At 41.9% G+C, this 15,893-nt stretch overlaps 1 protein-coding gene across 1 annotated transcript in view; it reads left to right on the top strand.

The window, feature by feature from the left end:
• The window catches only part of LOC111976875 (piezo-type mechanosensitive ion channel component 2-like), a 34,664-nt gene that overhangs the window by 1,598 nt on the left and 17,173 nt on the right, over positions 1-15,893 (top strand). The window contains exons 3-24 of the mRNA XM_070448171.1: positions 2,573-2,674; positions 2,897-2,942; positions 3,037-3,190; positions 3,445-3,661; positions 3,902-4,115; positions 4,405-4,576; positions 4,834-4,926; positions 5,028-5,097; positions 6,148-6,329; positions 6,919-7,297; positions 7,500-7,681; positions 10,656-10,804; positions 11,474-11,641; positions 12,648-12,689; positions 13,004-13,036; positions 13,150-13,277; positions 13,454-13,626; positions 13,801-13,977; positions 14,178-14,330; positions 14,593-14,793; positions 14,937-15,141; positions 15,348-15,449. Of these exons, the coding sequence (XP_070304272.1) occupies positions 2,573-2,674; positions 2,897-2,942; positions 3,037-3,190; positions 3,445-3,661; positions 3,902-4,115; positions 4,405-4,576; positions 4,834-4,926; positions 5,028-5,097; positions 6,148-6,329; positions 6,919-7,297; positions 7,500-7,681; positions 10,656-10,804; positions 11,474-11,641; positions 12,648-12,689; positions 13,004-13,036; positions 13,150-13,277; positions 13,454-13,626; positions 13,801-13,977; positions 14,178-14,330; positions 14,593-14,793; positions 14,937-15,141; positions 15,348-15,449 (3,342 nt within the window). The remainder of the gene's footprint in view (positions 1-2,572; positions 2,675-2,896; positions 2,943-3,036; positions 3,191-3,444; positions 3,662-3,901; positions 4,116-4,404; positions 4,577-4,833; positions 4,927-5,027; positions 5,098-6,147; positions 6,330-6,918; positions 7,298-7,499; positions 7,682-10,655; positions 10,805-11,473; positions 11,642-12,647; positions 12,690-13,003; positions 13,037-13,149; positions 13,278-13,453; positions 13,627-13,800; positions 13,978-14,177; positions 14,331-14,592; positions 14,794-14,936; positions 15,142-15,347; positions 15,450-15,893) is intronic.

The following is a 15,893-nucleotide window of genomic DNA, read 5'->3' as shown; positions in this document are numbered from 1 at the left end:
GCTCTTGGGAGACAAATCATTTTAATGTTCATGTTTATTGGGCTGCCTGTCTATTATTTCCAGAATAGTGTTAAATTACACTCATATAGGGTTCTTCGGTTTGTCCACATTGGGGAACCCTTTTTGGTGCTAGGTAGAACCCTTTGCAAGGTTCCTACCTAGAACCCTCTATGTGGGGTTCTTCATAGAGCCCCCTGTATAAGGTTCTGCCTGGAACCCTATATGAAAGGTTCTACCAAGAACCATTTTATAGTCTAAAGATTCTTACTAGAACCATCTATGAAGGGTTCTACCGATAACCGTTTTATCTTTGGAGGGTTCTTCCTAGAACCGTCTATGAATGGTTCCACCAGCCTCATTAGCCTTTAAAATAAAATTCTTTATAACAATAATTACATATATCGGTTGGTGCATGTAAGTCGCTCTGGATAAGAGCGTCTGCTAAATGACTTAAATGTTAAATGTATATCAAAATGCCTTTATTTGAGGGCCTGCTTATACCCTAACACATCAGGCTTGGAAGTCACATTATGCTGGCTTGCAAATAGATGTCTAATTCCTACTGGAATCTAGCCAGAGTTAGGATATCCAACAAGGGGAACTTTTTATCACCCGCAACCTGCATTCAGAATGAATGCCAGGGTAGGGAAGATTGAATACTGAGACTACCTCAATCATCTAAACTGGAACTACAATCCCAGTAACAGGCATAATAAGTTGTGTGTAATAAGTACTAACAGATTGGATTAGTTTAAAAAAAAGGTTATTTATCTTTGTGTAGCATAAAATGTATCAACCAATCAATGTACATGCAAAAACACAGATATTAAAACAAACAATTCTGAAAATAACCCACAATAGAGCATGCTGGGTAATATGGCTCCATGTAGAACCCTTCTTGCTTTCCAAAGAACCCTTCTTGCCTTTCAAACAATCATCATAGGATGTTAAAGGTTCTAGGTAGGACCCTTTGCCTTACAAAGAACCATTGTCTTCCAAAAATGGTTCTTTGGATAAAAACAGTTCTAGGTAGAACCCTATCTCTCCACAAAGAACCCTTTTGGAACCCTTTTTTCTAAGCGTGTTGCAGTGTGTGTGTGTGTGTGTGTGTGTGTTGTGTGTGCAAGTTTGTGTGATTCCTCAACTCATATTGACCAACATACAAACATGTGTGTGCATTCTATTGTATGTTTATCAATAAAGTTAATGAATTAAAAGATTGGCCATATACTTTGTAAAGGGATGTAGCCAGTATGGCCTGATCTATAATGTATAACCTACTAATTACATACTGTAGTGGAATGAAATGTTGTGGTGTCAGCGTTTGCGAGATGGTTGCATGCTGGACTGTTAGCCTTTTTCTCTTTAAAAGCTTTGTTGATAATTTTTCAATCTTTGTCTTGCTAATATAACACCACCCGTGGGTTGAGTGGTCAGGGGTGGGGTGCAGAGATTAAACACATCATACTGAAGCAGAATTGACCGGCCTTCACTTAGTAGAGCAGAAATGAAACAAAGCTTTTAGTAAAAACCCGGGCATCGGAAGCCCATTTGCTGGCTCAGCTAATGCTGCACCATTCCACCAGGCCTTGTTTTCACTCTTCTCTCTTAATTATAGGGGTCAGCCTCTGTTAATATGCCACTGATGTCTTACTGCTCTGTTCTGTTCGGTTATTGCCTACAAAGGAAATTGTTGGCTTTTGTTGGAGTTGAATATTTTAACATTTCAAGAACACCCCCTTAATATAAAGAAAAGACATACAAATTTCAAAGAGCATTATAAATCTTTGTCTTCATAGATACGGTACCTATTCGATGTACACACACAAATAAACTGAAACCAAATGTCTTTGTTAAGTACAACTGTTATCTTTTTTTGATTGAATTTGTTCTGCTGTTCAGGGGAATCAAGATCCATGAAGCCTACTTTATTAAACTATCAATCACAGAAACTGCTCTTAAGACACAGAATAACTGTGGTTTAAATACTGCTGTTAGGCATCCTTTGGGAAGGCAGAATGTGACGATCCTCGTTTAGTAAGCTCAGCTCACTATGTCTCTGTAAGTACAGAGACCTATGGTATCTGCATTCTCACAGTAGACTCTACCACTATCCTCAGCCATTAAGATGGGGGAAAATGGAGTAAAAAAAGGCCATTAAAAGTAACAGCCTAATTACATGCAGTTTAATTTTGTAATTAAAAATAAAATAATATTTAACCAGGGAAGTCAGTTAAGAACAAATTCTTATTTTCAATGACGGCCTAGGAACACTGGGTTAACTGCCTCGTTCAGGGGCAGAATGAGAGTTTTAGCTTGTCAGCTCGGGGATTTGATCTTGCAACTTTTCGGTTATTAGTCCAATGCTCTAACCACTAGGCTACCTGCCAGTGACCCCCCTGTGGATGATAACAGAATACCGACTGGCTGATCTGAATACCTTGTATGTGTCTTGGAGGGGTAGGGAATAGGAAGAAAGACATATTATTTCTCACAAAAATTTAAAGTAAAGTTTCCATTCTCTTCTATTCTCCCCCCAGTAATCTGTGTCTCTGGTCTTCTATTTCTGAAGGAAAAACAGGGAAGTTCCTGCTGCTCATCTGTTCTACCAGCGTGACGTTTCTGGCTCTCCAGTGTTTCATGCAGATCACTTTTGCCTACGTGCCTCAGTATGGTAAGATAACACCAGTCGCTATCATCTCACTGAGCTACTAAAAACAAATACTCTGAGATGCTGCTGGACAGCAACCAAAGGAGAGACAGATGTTTGTTTTAGCATTTTAATACACGGAGAGTATAATGAACTTACTCATTCAAGAAAATATTTATGAGGGCGGATGTTGCTTTGGAATTTTGCTGATAAGACGAGACTTGATTTCTATTTGTTGTTCAACAGAGAACGAATATTGGGAGAATATTCTCTACCATCTGGGCATTGTACGGTAGGGCAACATTTTCTTTACTTTTTAAAAAGTGACTTTGGTGTTGTTTCTAATGTGGGTGTTGTTAATCACTTGTTGTGTGTTGTGTCCCCAGGTTCAGTTTGGTGGATGCAGGGAACATTGTGCGTCTCTTAGCCCCTGATCTGGGGCTCTTCCTGTCAGAGCTCTTCATACTGCGCTTGATCAGGAAGCTGCTGCGCCCCATGCCCCAACTTAACCAGAACTGTATCGCACCCTCTGACCCTGAGGTATGCACATGGCCAATTTCATCTGCCTCTTTTGTTCAATTCACAGTACACAGAAGTTGAACCATTATTGTTTTAAATGAGAGCGTTAGAAATGTACATCGTACATGCCAATATGTTGTAAAGAATTTGAAGGTGAGGCGCATCACCTTCTAATGCAGTATTTCAGCACTTCTTCTCTAGTGGTATGAACATGGAACTCCTTTAGATTGAATAAAATGTTGTTATGTCTGTCAAACTAGTGCTCTTTTGACAAGCAGGATGTGGAGATGTCCGACTCAGAGTCTGAGGTTGGCAGTGAAGTCACAGACGGCTCGTCTTATGACAGCTCAGATGAAAGCATAGCGGTGCCGGCAGACCTTCCTCAGTTTGTCCAGAAGTTCATTGCATTTTCCCTTGGACTGCGCCTCTTGCTGTCCGCCATCATGAACACAGCAGGGAAAGTAGTGGTCACCATACTACTAGGGCTGGCAGGTACATCTCAAAAGGCTTTCCTTTCCTTGCTGTGGATTGTAATCTAATTCATTGCATTCAAAGAAGTCACTTTGGACTCTTATGTACTATTCTTGAGAGCCAGACTCAGTCTTGCATTGGCTCAGCCTTCTCCGCTGTATAGCCCAGCCAAATTAAGACAACTCATTTACTATCTGCTCCCCCACACTACTATAATCTTCTCCTTTCTCCCCTTGACTGGTCCTTATCCCCATGTACCAGGCATTGCTCTGCCCTCCCTGACCTCAGTGGTGTATTTCGGGACGTTCCTGGGCCTGGTGTGGTGGTGGGTTTTTCTCCACTCCGTCAGCTTGCTGCTCTTCGGTACCCTCTGTGTGATGATGGCTATATTCAGCGCCGGTCACCTGTTGAGCCTCTACCTGTACCAGCTGCCCCTGGCCCAACAGATCATACCCCCACAGGATATCTACGCCAGGTAGGGCCATGGGACCAGGATGTAGCATCACAGGATACTGGCTGGACACTGACTGTACAGATACACACAGTCCTTTTTACCATATTGGTTTGCAGGCTGAAACCCAGCCACTGAAAAACGTATTGTATTTATTAATATTGTCGAAATAGAAAATAATTACACACTCTACTACACTGGACACAGACATACACAAATCCCTGTTAAATTTCATAAACTGATACATGCCATCTATCCACTGTGAATATTGTTTGTTAACCGATCTGGTGCATCCCTCTCTGATTTTGTTCAGGCTGTTTGGTATAACAGCGGTCATCCAAACCAATGAGACTGAGCCATACAGTCTGGGTCTGCAGCCAGACATCAGCTGGCCTGTCTTCACCAACCCCATGGTGCTGCTGCTCCTTTATTACACACTGGTGGCTCTGCTGCACAAGTGGGTCAACCTCACTGAGGAGGAGGAGGTACTTTAACTAAGACTGAGGCACCAATGCAACTAAGAGGCCTAAGTTATTGATTGTGTCCGAAATGGCACCCTATTCCCTATATAGTGCACTACTATATGGCTAGGGCTCTATACAGTGAATAGGGTGCCATTTCATATGCAGCCAATGACTTGTTGATGAAAGAAAAATGGGGTTTAAGCTGCTGGTTTATGCTTTATTGGAGGTGTTCATTGTGTGTCAGTCATTTCATGGTGCTGTCTGTGTATTTCTGCCAGGAAACTCTGGAGAAGTCTGAGAGTCCAGTAGAAGCTCTTGAGGATCCCCCCAGCTTCTCCAAGATCTTATTCATCTCAGGAGACAGATTGGAGGTGTTAAAATATTCTACATTTCCCAATCTAGCCTCTTGTAGTGTTACCAACAAGATTCTCTACACATTTCTTGAACAGTTGTCTTTCTTTGTCTATCACAGCTACTGACCAGTACGGATGATGAAGCGTACATGCCAGATGAGGAGGTACATGAACTACATACACCGGAAGGTGGTGATTGACTCCGCTGACCTGGCGTCGTGAGGGAGTTTGTTCCACCACTGGCACCCCAATGGTGGAACAAACTCCCTCACGACGCCAGGTCAGCGGAGTCAATCACCACCTTCCGGAGACACCTGAAACCCCACCTCTTTAAGGAATACCTAGGATAGGATAAAGTAATCCTCCTAACCCCACCCCTCCCCCTTAAAAGAGTTAGATGCACTATTGTAAAGTGGTTGTTCCACTGGATTTCATAAGGTGAATGCACCAATTTGTAAGTCGCTCTGGATAAGAGCGTCTGCTAAATGACTTAAATGTAAATGTAAATGTACATTCTGCTCTCCCAATGTACACCAAAGTCTTGTTGTTATAACTACTTTAAAGAGACTTTAAATGTCGGGTTAGACACTGTAAATGTGGTGTGCATCACTTTTCTTCAAAGACAAAATTCATAGTAAACAGTTTTTCCTCTGCAGCCAATGGTTTTACTGATGAGCAGATCATGCCATGATCTGAGAGGACAGGAGATGGGGTCACTGATGGGAGGGCCAGCGGCAGGATATACAAACTGCTACCCTCCACCACAATATGAAGGAATAGACTTGGCACCCTCACAAGGTAGATGATGTATGGGAAGTATTATTGGTCACACTTTATTTGGATAGTCCAGAATGCTCATCTGTAGATGCATAACTATCTGTTGATGAGCAACTGCTTGCTAATGTTACGGTTAGGGTTACGGTGAGGTTTAGAATAAAGGTAAGGGTTAAGTTTAGGGTTAGATTAAAGGTTAAGGTTAGGGTTAGAGCTAGGGTTAGGATTAGTAAATAGTGTAAATGTTACTGATAGTCTGTAGAGAATCTACAGATGGACTATCCAAATAAAGTGTCACCGTATTATTTATATCCACTTGAATATTTTGATCTTACCCAGTCATGAATAAATGGTAGTTAACTGATATTGAATAAATATCCCTCACTAATGTAGAAACTGACACGGCACAGTTTTAAAATATGCCAATTATATGGAATAGAAACTCTTCTAAACTCCTTCTTCCAGCTGTTTCTCCTCTCTCAGAGTCAGAGGAGTTGAAAGAGATGAGTGAGGAAGAGAAGAAGAGGAGTGAGGTGTCTATGAGTGATACAGAGACTGTTCCCACCCCTCCTGGCCCCAGTGGACTGGTTGTGTTCGGCTTGTTCATCATGAAGCACAGCTACGTCAGCGCACTCATCATCATGATGGTAAACCACTTTAGTCCCTGAACAATTAACTTTCTGAAAACAATTCCTTTAAAAGTCAAACTGAATAGAGATCAATTACCTTCACATCTCTGTAACATAAACATGGTTATATAACTACACTAGGGGAAAAAAGTGCTATCTACAACCTAAAAGGGTTCTTCAGATGCCCCATAGCAAAATCCTTTGAAGAACCCTTTTTGGTTCCAGATAGAACTGTTTCGGGTTCCATGTAGAACCCATTCCTCAAAGGGTTCTACATGGCACCCAAAAGGGTTCTCCTATGGGGACAGCTGAAGAACCCTTTTGGAACCCATTTTTCTAAGAATGAATTTAAGATGTGTAGAGTGTCAGCGGCAGGTAGCCGAGTGTTTAGAGCATTGGGACAGTAACCGAAAGGTTGCTGGATGGAATCCTCTAGCAGACAATGTAAAAATCTGTCGTTCTGCCACTGAGCAAGGCGGTTAGCCCACTGTTCCCCGGGGACTGAAGATGTGGATGTCGATTAAGGCAGCCCCCCACACCTCACTGATTCATTCTGTTGGACAACTGACTAGGTACCCCTGTGTCCTGTGTTCCTTCAACCCCTCAGGTGTGGAGCATCACCTATAACAGCTGGCTGACGTTTGCCCTGCTGGTGTGGTCGTGTCTGATCTGGATAATGCGTGACCGTCGGCGCTACGCCATGATGAGTGCACCCTTCCTGGCAGTGTACGGCACCGTGCTGCTACTGCTTGCCTTCCTGAGCAGTCTGAGGCTGCGGCGGGATGAGCTTTACCCTGACCTAGCCCACGCCGTGCTGGTAGACTTTGACATGGCCAGTTACCCAGCACCCTGCGTCCACCTGGGAGCCAAGGTGTTCTACGCCTTCAGCTTCTTGCTTCTGTTCCGTCAACAACTGAAGGAGAAACAGGAAGAGCAGGATCTGAAGGAGTCAGAAGAGTCTCTGGATGAAGTCAAAGTGCTACCACGTCTGGACTCTTCTCCTTTTATGCATACTTTATGGATTCAAACTGATAAACTCACATTCTCTAATACAGTAACAAATGCATTAGAAATGAAAATGATATTGTACCCAGGTGTCTGTAACATTCTTCACTTAACAGTGCTCTAACCCACAGAGGTGTTTGACCCTTTGAACCAGTTCTATGTTGTGTTCCTCCTCTCCCTTAGCGGATGAAGGTGATACCTCCCTCATAATGGAGATGCTAGGTTCAGTGGTCAAGGGAACCCTGGTGAAGTACTGGATCCTGTTCTGCTGCTCCATGTTCTTTGTGGTCAGCTTCTCCGGGAAGGTGATGGTCTACAAGATCCTCTACATTGTGCTGTTCCTCTTCTGTGTCGTCCTCTATCAGGTGGGCCTCATACTTACTTCTAGATAATGTTAAACCAATGTTGTTGTGTATACTATACAGGAAATACCATATGGATTGTGCTATATAAATAAAGTTTATATTATATAAGATTCTATCTACAATGTTATTAAAAAGAGAAGGGAATTAACAAACTGAGTGAAAGATTGTGTCAAATGAAAAGGAAAACGGCTGTGAAATTGTTTGATTTAAGAGCCATATCATCTAGTTGACCAAAAAGTTAAGTTCAGACCATCGCTCTGTAAATACAGTACCTTATCACTGACCCCACTCACCCTTACACAGTATGATTGTCTCACACGCTAGTAATGCTACTGATATGGTAATTAGCTAACTAACTAATAGTCATCATTAGCTGTTTACGGCACTTAAGAAGCGAAGAGGGTCAACAAAACGTTATGACACTTTTACTGCCCATTTGCATCCAATACCTCAACAACAGCTCGAGACTCTCATCAATACCTCAACGACAGCTCGAGACTCTCATCAATACAGATCCGGTTATGAATATTGATCCTACTTCGTAAACACAGACACAAAACATTTATGCTGCTGTTTTCCTGGTTTCCTGACCCATCTTGTATTTCTGCTGACCTTTTAGCTCTGAGCACTTACAGAAGCTTAATGGCTTAACTACTACCTCACACCACACATACTGTAAGAAAGCCAAGATGACCCTTTTGTTTATCATTGCCAGCAGTATAGTTGTTTTACATGCAGTCTGACTGAGGGGAAATATATATTGTGTATATTGCTGCATTAAATGTAATAATTGAGTTATTATTATATAAATAAATAGTGAATGTGTAGTTAACATATGAAGACAGGGGACACATTCTTTTCACACCACGTTGATACAGCTGCGACTGGAAGGGATTTTCATAGCAGGTTAGGAGAGCATTTTTGCTAACCCTAACCCTTTTCCTAGCCTTAACCTAATTCTCCAAACCTGCTAAGTTAATTCTCCCAACCTACTGCGTAAGTTTTCCTAACCTGCTAAAAAATTAACTTCCGGTTGTACACTCTTAGAAAAAAAGGGGCTAAGTAACTCTTTTATCTTTGGAGGGTTCTTCCTAGAACCCGCAATGAGCAGTTCCAACAGCCTTATTAGCCTTTACAATTGCATTATTTATGATAATACATTACATATATCGTAAGGCCTTTATTTGAGGGGCTAATAATACCCTAACATAGTGATGTTGCCATATCAGGCCTGCAAGTCACATTATGCTGGCTTGCAAAGTGATGTGTGATTCCTATTGGAATCCAGAGTTAGGAATTGTTAACCTCTAAAGGATCTTTGCACCCATTTCCCCAGGACATAGACATATCGGATATGGGCAGAAAGCTTAAATTCTTGCTAATCTAACTGCACTGTCCAATTTACAGTAGCTATTACAGTGAAAGAATGCCATGCTATTGTTTGAGGAGAGTGCACAAGTAGGAACTTGAAAATGTATTAATAAACCAATTAGGCACATTTGGGCAGTCTTGATACAACATTTTGAACAGATGCAATGGTTCATTGGATCAGTCTAAAACATTGCACATACACTGCTGCCATCTAGTGGCCAAAATCTAAATTGCACCTGGCCTGGAATAATACATTATGGCCTTTATTTTGCATTTCAAAGATGATGGTACAGAATTTTTAAATTGATTCTTTGTATTATCCTTTACCAGATCTAGTGTGTTTTATTCTCCTACATTAATTTCACATTTCCACAAACTCAAAGTGTTTCCTTATAAATGATATCAAGAATATGCATATCCTTGCATCAGGTCCTGAGCTACAGGCAGTTCGATTTGGGTATGTCCTTTTAGGCGAAAAAAAAAAAAAAAAGGGTTGGATCCTTACCTGCAACCTGCATTCAGTTTCGTGTAACACGGAACCCAAACCAACTGCGCGCGTGCGCCATCGTGCATAAATGTATTTTGTCCCCCCGCACCAAACGCGATCACGACACGCAGGTTAAAATATCAAAACAAACTCTGAACCAATTACATTAATTTGGAGACAGGTCGAAAAGCATTAAACATGTATGGCAATTTAGCTAGCTAGCTTGCACTTGCTAGCTAATTTGTCCTATTTAGCTAGCTTGCTGTTGCTAGCTAATTTGTCCTGGGATATAAACATTGAGTTGTTATTTTACCTGAAATGCACAAGGTCCTCCACTCCGACAATTAATCCACACATAAAACGGTCAACCGAATCGTTTCTAGTCATCTCTCCTCCTTCCAGGCTTTTTCATCTTTGAACTTATATGGTGATTGGCATCTAAACTTTCATAGTATTACCACGACGACCGGCAACAAAGTTCGTCTTTCAATCACCCACGTGAGTATAACCAATGAGGAGATGGCACGTGGGTACCTGCTTCTATAAACCAATGAGGAGATGGGAGAGGCAGGACTTGCAGTGTGATCTGCGTCAGAAATAGGAATGATTTCTATTTTAGCCCTTGGCAACGCAGATGCTCGTTGACGCGCGCGAGCAGTGTGGGCGCAATAATTGAATAACATAGATTCCTACATTTATTTTGCAACGCTCGCGCACACGACGCTCCCGGTGTAGTCGGCCTATTAAAGGTTTTAGGTAGAACCCTTTGCCTTACAAAGAACCCTTGTCTTCTTAAAAACGTTCTTCAGATCAAAACAGTTCTTGGTAGAATCCTATCCCCCCGCAAATAACCCTTTATTCTAAGAGTGTAGCTGTATCAAAGTGGTGGGAAAAGAGTGTTTCTCTCGAAGACTGCGATGATAAATGGGTTTGAAAAGACAACTTGTTTTGTGGACGCCTGTTGTCATGAAATGTGGGTAGTAATTGAGGGAAATCAGAGTGCTTGAATGATCTATATAAAATAACATATTTTACTGTTAACATTGCTCCCTGTGATTAGTATTTGTAGAGTGATTTGACCTTGATTATCATGGTATCGATGTTACCGTTCCTCAGATCCGTTATGACGTGTGGAGGCGAGTGCTAAAGTACTTCTGGGCGGTGGTGGTGGGCTACTCCATGGTCGTCCTGATGGCCATCTACGTGTACCAGTTTAAGACAGTGTCTGGCCTGTTCAGACAGATCATGGGCATGTCTGAGGAAGGGTGAGTGTGTATGGTGGCACTGTGGCCAACCCTATACATTCACAGTGCTTCTTATGCCTCCATATTGTTGTAGTCACCCCAAGACTTTAAAGTGCTACAATGTTTTTTTATATTTATTTTAATTGTAACTTTTTAATTTTAATTTTAATTTTTTATTATTATTATTATTATATTTTTTTAAGGGGTGGATCAGCTTAATATTGCGGAAAGAATGTTGCTTCCAATGTAATTGTCTGCATCATTTCCAATCCCCCATATTTTTTGGGTAAATATATATATCCACACACGCATGCATACATATACACATATATACATACACATACCTATATAGACATACTTTTTTTTAAAGAATATACCTTTATTAGTGCTACAGTGTTAAGTGATTCATTGATTCATTCATTGGCCAGAAATTCCTCATATCTTGTACCCTGTGTCTGAAAGTCTCCCTGATGATCCATGACTAATAACATACTGTAGGCATCCCAGGAGGGTGATGGCACCTTAATTGGGGAGCACGGGCTCTTGGTAATGGCTGGAGCGGAATCAGTGGAATGGTATAAAATACATCAAACATATGGTTCCCATGTGTTTGATGTCATTCCATTAGCACCGTTAACACCACTGGTAGACGTTATATGCTCAGTGCTGTCCCTGTCCTCTGTCCTCTAGTCTGCGTGATCTGGGGTTGGAGCAGTACGACACTGTGGAGCTGTTTGCTCGGATCCTCCTCCCAGCAGCCTTCCTATTGGCCTGCATCCTGCAGCTGCACTATTTCAACCAGGACTTCCTGGAGCTCACCAACCTGGACAACATACCTGTCCGCCAGGGACAATCCAGGTGGGACAGCTAACCTGATCACAACCCCTGGGATACTTAAGCAATAAGACCCGTGGGGTGTGGTATATGGCCAATATACCATGGTTAAGGGCTGTTCTTACGCACAACGTAACGTGGAGTGCCTGGATACAGCCCTTAGCTGTGGTATATTTGCCATATACCACAAACCCCGGAGGTGCCTTATTGCTATTATAAACTGATTACCAACGTAATTAGAAGAGTAAAAATAAATGTTTTGTCATACAACGTATACGGTCTGATATACCATGGCATTCAGCCAATCAGCTTTCAGGGCTCGAACCACCAAGTTTATAATGTGCTTTATATCAGGGAGGAGGGAACTGTTACTAGTCCATCAAAGTGGTCCTTTCATGTCATTTTCATGTCAACTGGTATTTTTAGAGGCATTTTCTTAAAGGTCCAATGCAGCTGTTTTCATCTCAATATCAAATAATTTCTGCGTAACAATTAAGTACCTTTTTTTCAATGAAAATGGTCAACAAGAAGCAAAAAAAGCTTCTTAGCAAAGAACAATTTCTCAATCAATAATTTTGCTAGGACTGTCTGGGAGTGGTCTGAGTGGGGAGTGGAAAACAGAAAACAAGCTGTTATTTGCAGAGAGGTTTGGAACTCTCTTTTGTATTGGTCTATTAACTAATTTACCGTCTAGTGATGTCTTCCCACCAAAACAGGTTGAAATTTCAGGTGGTCTTCTCAAACAGATCTTACACTAAATGGGCATTATCATAATTTTCACAATTTCACTGTATTGTTCCAACCTCATATTGTGGAAATATATATAATAATGTTTTTGACTGTGCTGGGCCTTTAATAAAAAAAGATGTACAATGGCATTATCAGTATAATCTAAAAATTGAAAACGGAGTAAATTAATGTAATGATCTGATTGCTCCAATTATGTTTCTTTCTTTGGAAAAACATGCTGTCATTCTCCACTCATCTCTATGTTGTGTCTCATCTATTCTGTCCATCTCTCTTCATCCAGAGAGGAAGAGCTGAGAAAATCAGTCAATGTGATAGCTGACATGTAAGAGCTGCATTTCTGTCTCAGTGAATGGCATGCTTCACACACCGTGGTTTGCCCAGTGTTTCAGAAACCTTAAACACCCTTAGTTGGGCAAACTTAAAAAAGGAGTCAAGCTCATGCTTTGATAATGTGTTGCATTAATATACAGAGAAGGCAACCCCATTTTAATGGTCAAAAATATTTTGGGGTGATATCATTTCATTCCATCAGTCCATTACGAATTCTTAAAAATGTTAATGTAATATTTTTCAGATAATTTAAAAGAATGTTAGCACTCTAAGTACAATGTTTAACTGATTTGTATCTTTCCTCAGAATTAAAGAAAACATTGAAAAGTTAAAGAAACGGTACATTCTTCCATACATTTCCTTCCTTTACATGTACTGTATCATTATTATACAGTATGTACTGTATATAGTGTATTACTTATTATATGACTTGCCTACCGTCTCCCTGCTAGGATGGCGAAGGAGCAGAGTAAGCAGATGAGTGGGGACTCAGGACGTGTGGGGAGTCAGCACACGTTGGACAGTGATGGACTGTCTGCCTCATCAGAGAAGAAATCTGAGAAGGACCGGGAGGGAACAGGTGTGTGCCACTGAGATTCGGATTCTAATTCACTGTACCAAAAGTAAGCTCATTTTAACAGCACATAGACAGTACAAACAAATATGCCACATAAACAAAACAGTCTGTGAAATCGAGCACAGCATATCACATCTTTTATCTGACCCTGAGTCTGATGTCCTTGGTGTGTCCGCTAGGCGCCCCAGAGGAGAGTCTGACCCAATGGGGGTTGATGGTGGACCGGGCCGGCCTGCTGCTGCTCCAGGCTCTGGCTCTCTTCCAGCGGGCTCAAGAGATAAGTTGGAGGCTGCTGGAGCTACACAGCCTCAAGATCGTCTCTACCGGCATTATCTGGGTGTCCTTGCAAGAGGTCAGGTGTCTTTACGTGACCCTGAAACTCCATGTTGTCATTGTACCTTTACCACATTTAGAGTACATTTTATGGTGCATCAACTGCATTTACACTGCACTGATTTCACCACAAATGCTGTGTAGGGGGTCTGCACTAAACATGTGCTTCATGCGTTGCGTTCCTTTGCCCAAGGTGTCTCTGATGAACTTCCTGTTTCTGGTACTGTGGGCCTTTGCCCTGCCCTTCCCCCGGCTCCACCCCATCGCCTCCAGTGTGTCCTCAGTCTGGGCCTGTGTCATGGTGGTGTGTAAGATGCTGTACCAGCTCAAGGTCATCAAACCTCTGGAGTACTCCTCCAACTGTACCACTGTGAGTTCACTTTCCTCTAGAATGCAAAACACTGATCAAATACTGAAAATTAATTATTCTGTAGCAGCAATATCTACTTGGTAATGGTTGGCTCCCAAGGGAATTATGTCATGTTTGCGTGCATGTGTGTGTGCGTGCGTGCATGTATGTGTGTGTGTGACTATCTACATTTACAGTAGTATGCATCTCTGTTTGTGCAGAGCCTGGTGTCAGTTAATGGGACAGGGCTGGAGCTGGAGGGGAACATGGCAGAGCTGCTGAGGAGGTCTGTGCTTTATGTGAAGCCTGTTGACCCAGCCATATGGTGTGGAGAGCTGCGCAAGTGTGAAGACAGGATCCTGCCCTGTCTCAGGGTAAGACAAGCTTTTCACTCAGTATCTGTGGTTATTTAGTAATATTGATGTCAGATGTCATTTGTCAGTCATGCCATGCACTGTATGGCCATGAAAACCATTGAAAGAGAGATATTGAGATGTATGCATTTTAATAACAGATTAATACATAATGGTAAGTACTGTACATAGAAATTAATATCCTATTATTAGTGTGGTAGCTTCATTAATCTATGGTTCTATCGTCTGAGTGTTCTTTGGTTGTGTTTTTCTTTGATGTCAGAACCACCTGATGGTGCTGGGGCTGCTGGTGTTTGAGGTGACGGTCCATAGACATCAGCTCTACTATCGCCTCCACAATGACCTCAAGGTCCCCACCTTCAGCATCATCTTCCAAGGCATCACACGCCAGCACCTGGACCAAGGTATCCTGCCCTGCATCAAGTACTTCATCAACTACTTCTTCTACAAGTTTGGCCTGGAGGTAGAGTAGCTACAACCAATATAGCTCTTTTACTGTAGCTTCCATTTGAGATTTTGTACTGTTAATCTATATGTTTTCATTTTGAAGGATCATCATGTCACAGTGGTTGCATAGCTCTTTGAGATGCTCTACCTGTCCCTCAGGTGTGCTTTGTGGTGGCGGTGAATGTGATTGGCCAACGGATGGATTTCTACGCGCTGCTGCACTCCTGTGCTCTGATGGCTGTTCTGTCACGACGACGCAGGAAGGCCATAGGGGAGATGTGGCCTAAGTACTGCTGCTTCACTGCAGGACTCATGGTGCTGCAGTACCTGCTCTGTATCGGCATCCCTCCCGCTCTCTGTGTCGGTAAGGAGAGATATCTGGAGATAACAATGTACTACAGTAGTAACTACACCATAATTGATGTGTGATTAGGATTTGAGTCACACGATTGCATATTACATAGGCCTCATTCTAGAGTTACTGCCATTAAAAACATGTGCAGTTACCCGGTGATAGAATAGTAAATAGTTTATATCACTGCTTTCTTAATTTTCTACTCTATCTGTCAGATTATCCATGGAGGACCTCCAGTCAGGCCCTGACCTCCAACCTCATCAAGTGGCTTTATCTGCCTGACTTCGCCATGCGTCCTGCCCCTTACTTCATTTTCTGTGAGTCTCTCTGTCTTCATCCCAGCCATTTCCAAATTCACAAATTGTGGGGAAATCTCCCTATTGACAGTTCTTCTTGATTTACATGAAAGTATGAATGCATATCTCAAGGATTCAGGCCATTGTCTAATATACAGTGCATTTGGAAAGTATTCAGTCCCCTTCCCTTTTCCACACTTTGTTGAGTTACAACCTCATTTTAAAATGGATTAAATAAAAAAAGTCCTGATCAATCTACACACCATACCTGTCACTTCCTGTTTTTCTGTGTTTGTATGTGTGTGATGGTCAGGCGTGAGTTTTGGGTGGGCAGTCTATGGTTTGCTGTTTCTATGTTGGTTTTGGGTTGCCTGGTATGGCTCTTAATTAGAGGCAGGTGTTTTGCGTTTTCCTCTAATTGAGAGTCATATAAGGTAGGTTGTTCTCACTGTTTGTTTGTGGGTG

Source organism: Salvelinus sp. IW2-2015, linkage group LG17 (genome assembly GCF_002910315.2).
Source record: "Salvelinus sp. IW2-2015 linkage group LG17, ASM291031v2, whole genome shotgun sequence".
NCBI classification, from domain to species: domain Eukaryota; kingdom Metazoa; phylum Chordata; class Actinopteri; order Salmoniformes; family Salmonidae; genus Salvelinus; species Salvelinus sp. IW2-2015.
This window is presented reverse-complemented; position numbering and strand designations above follow the sequence as displayed.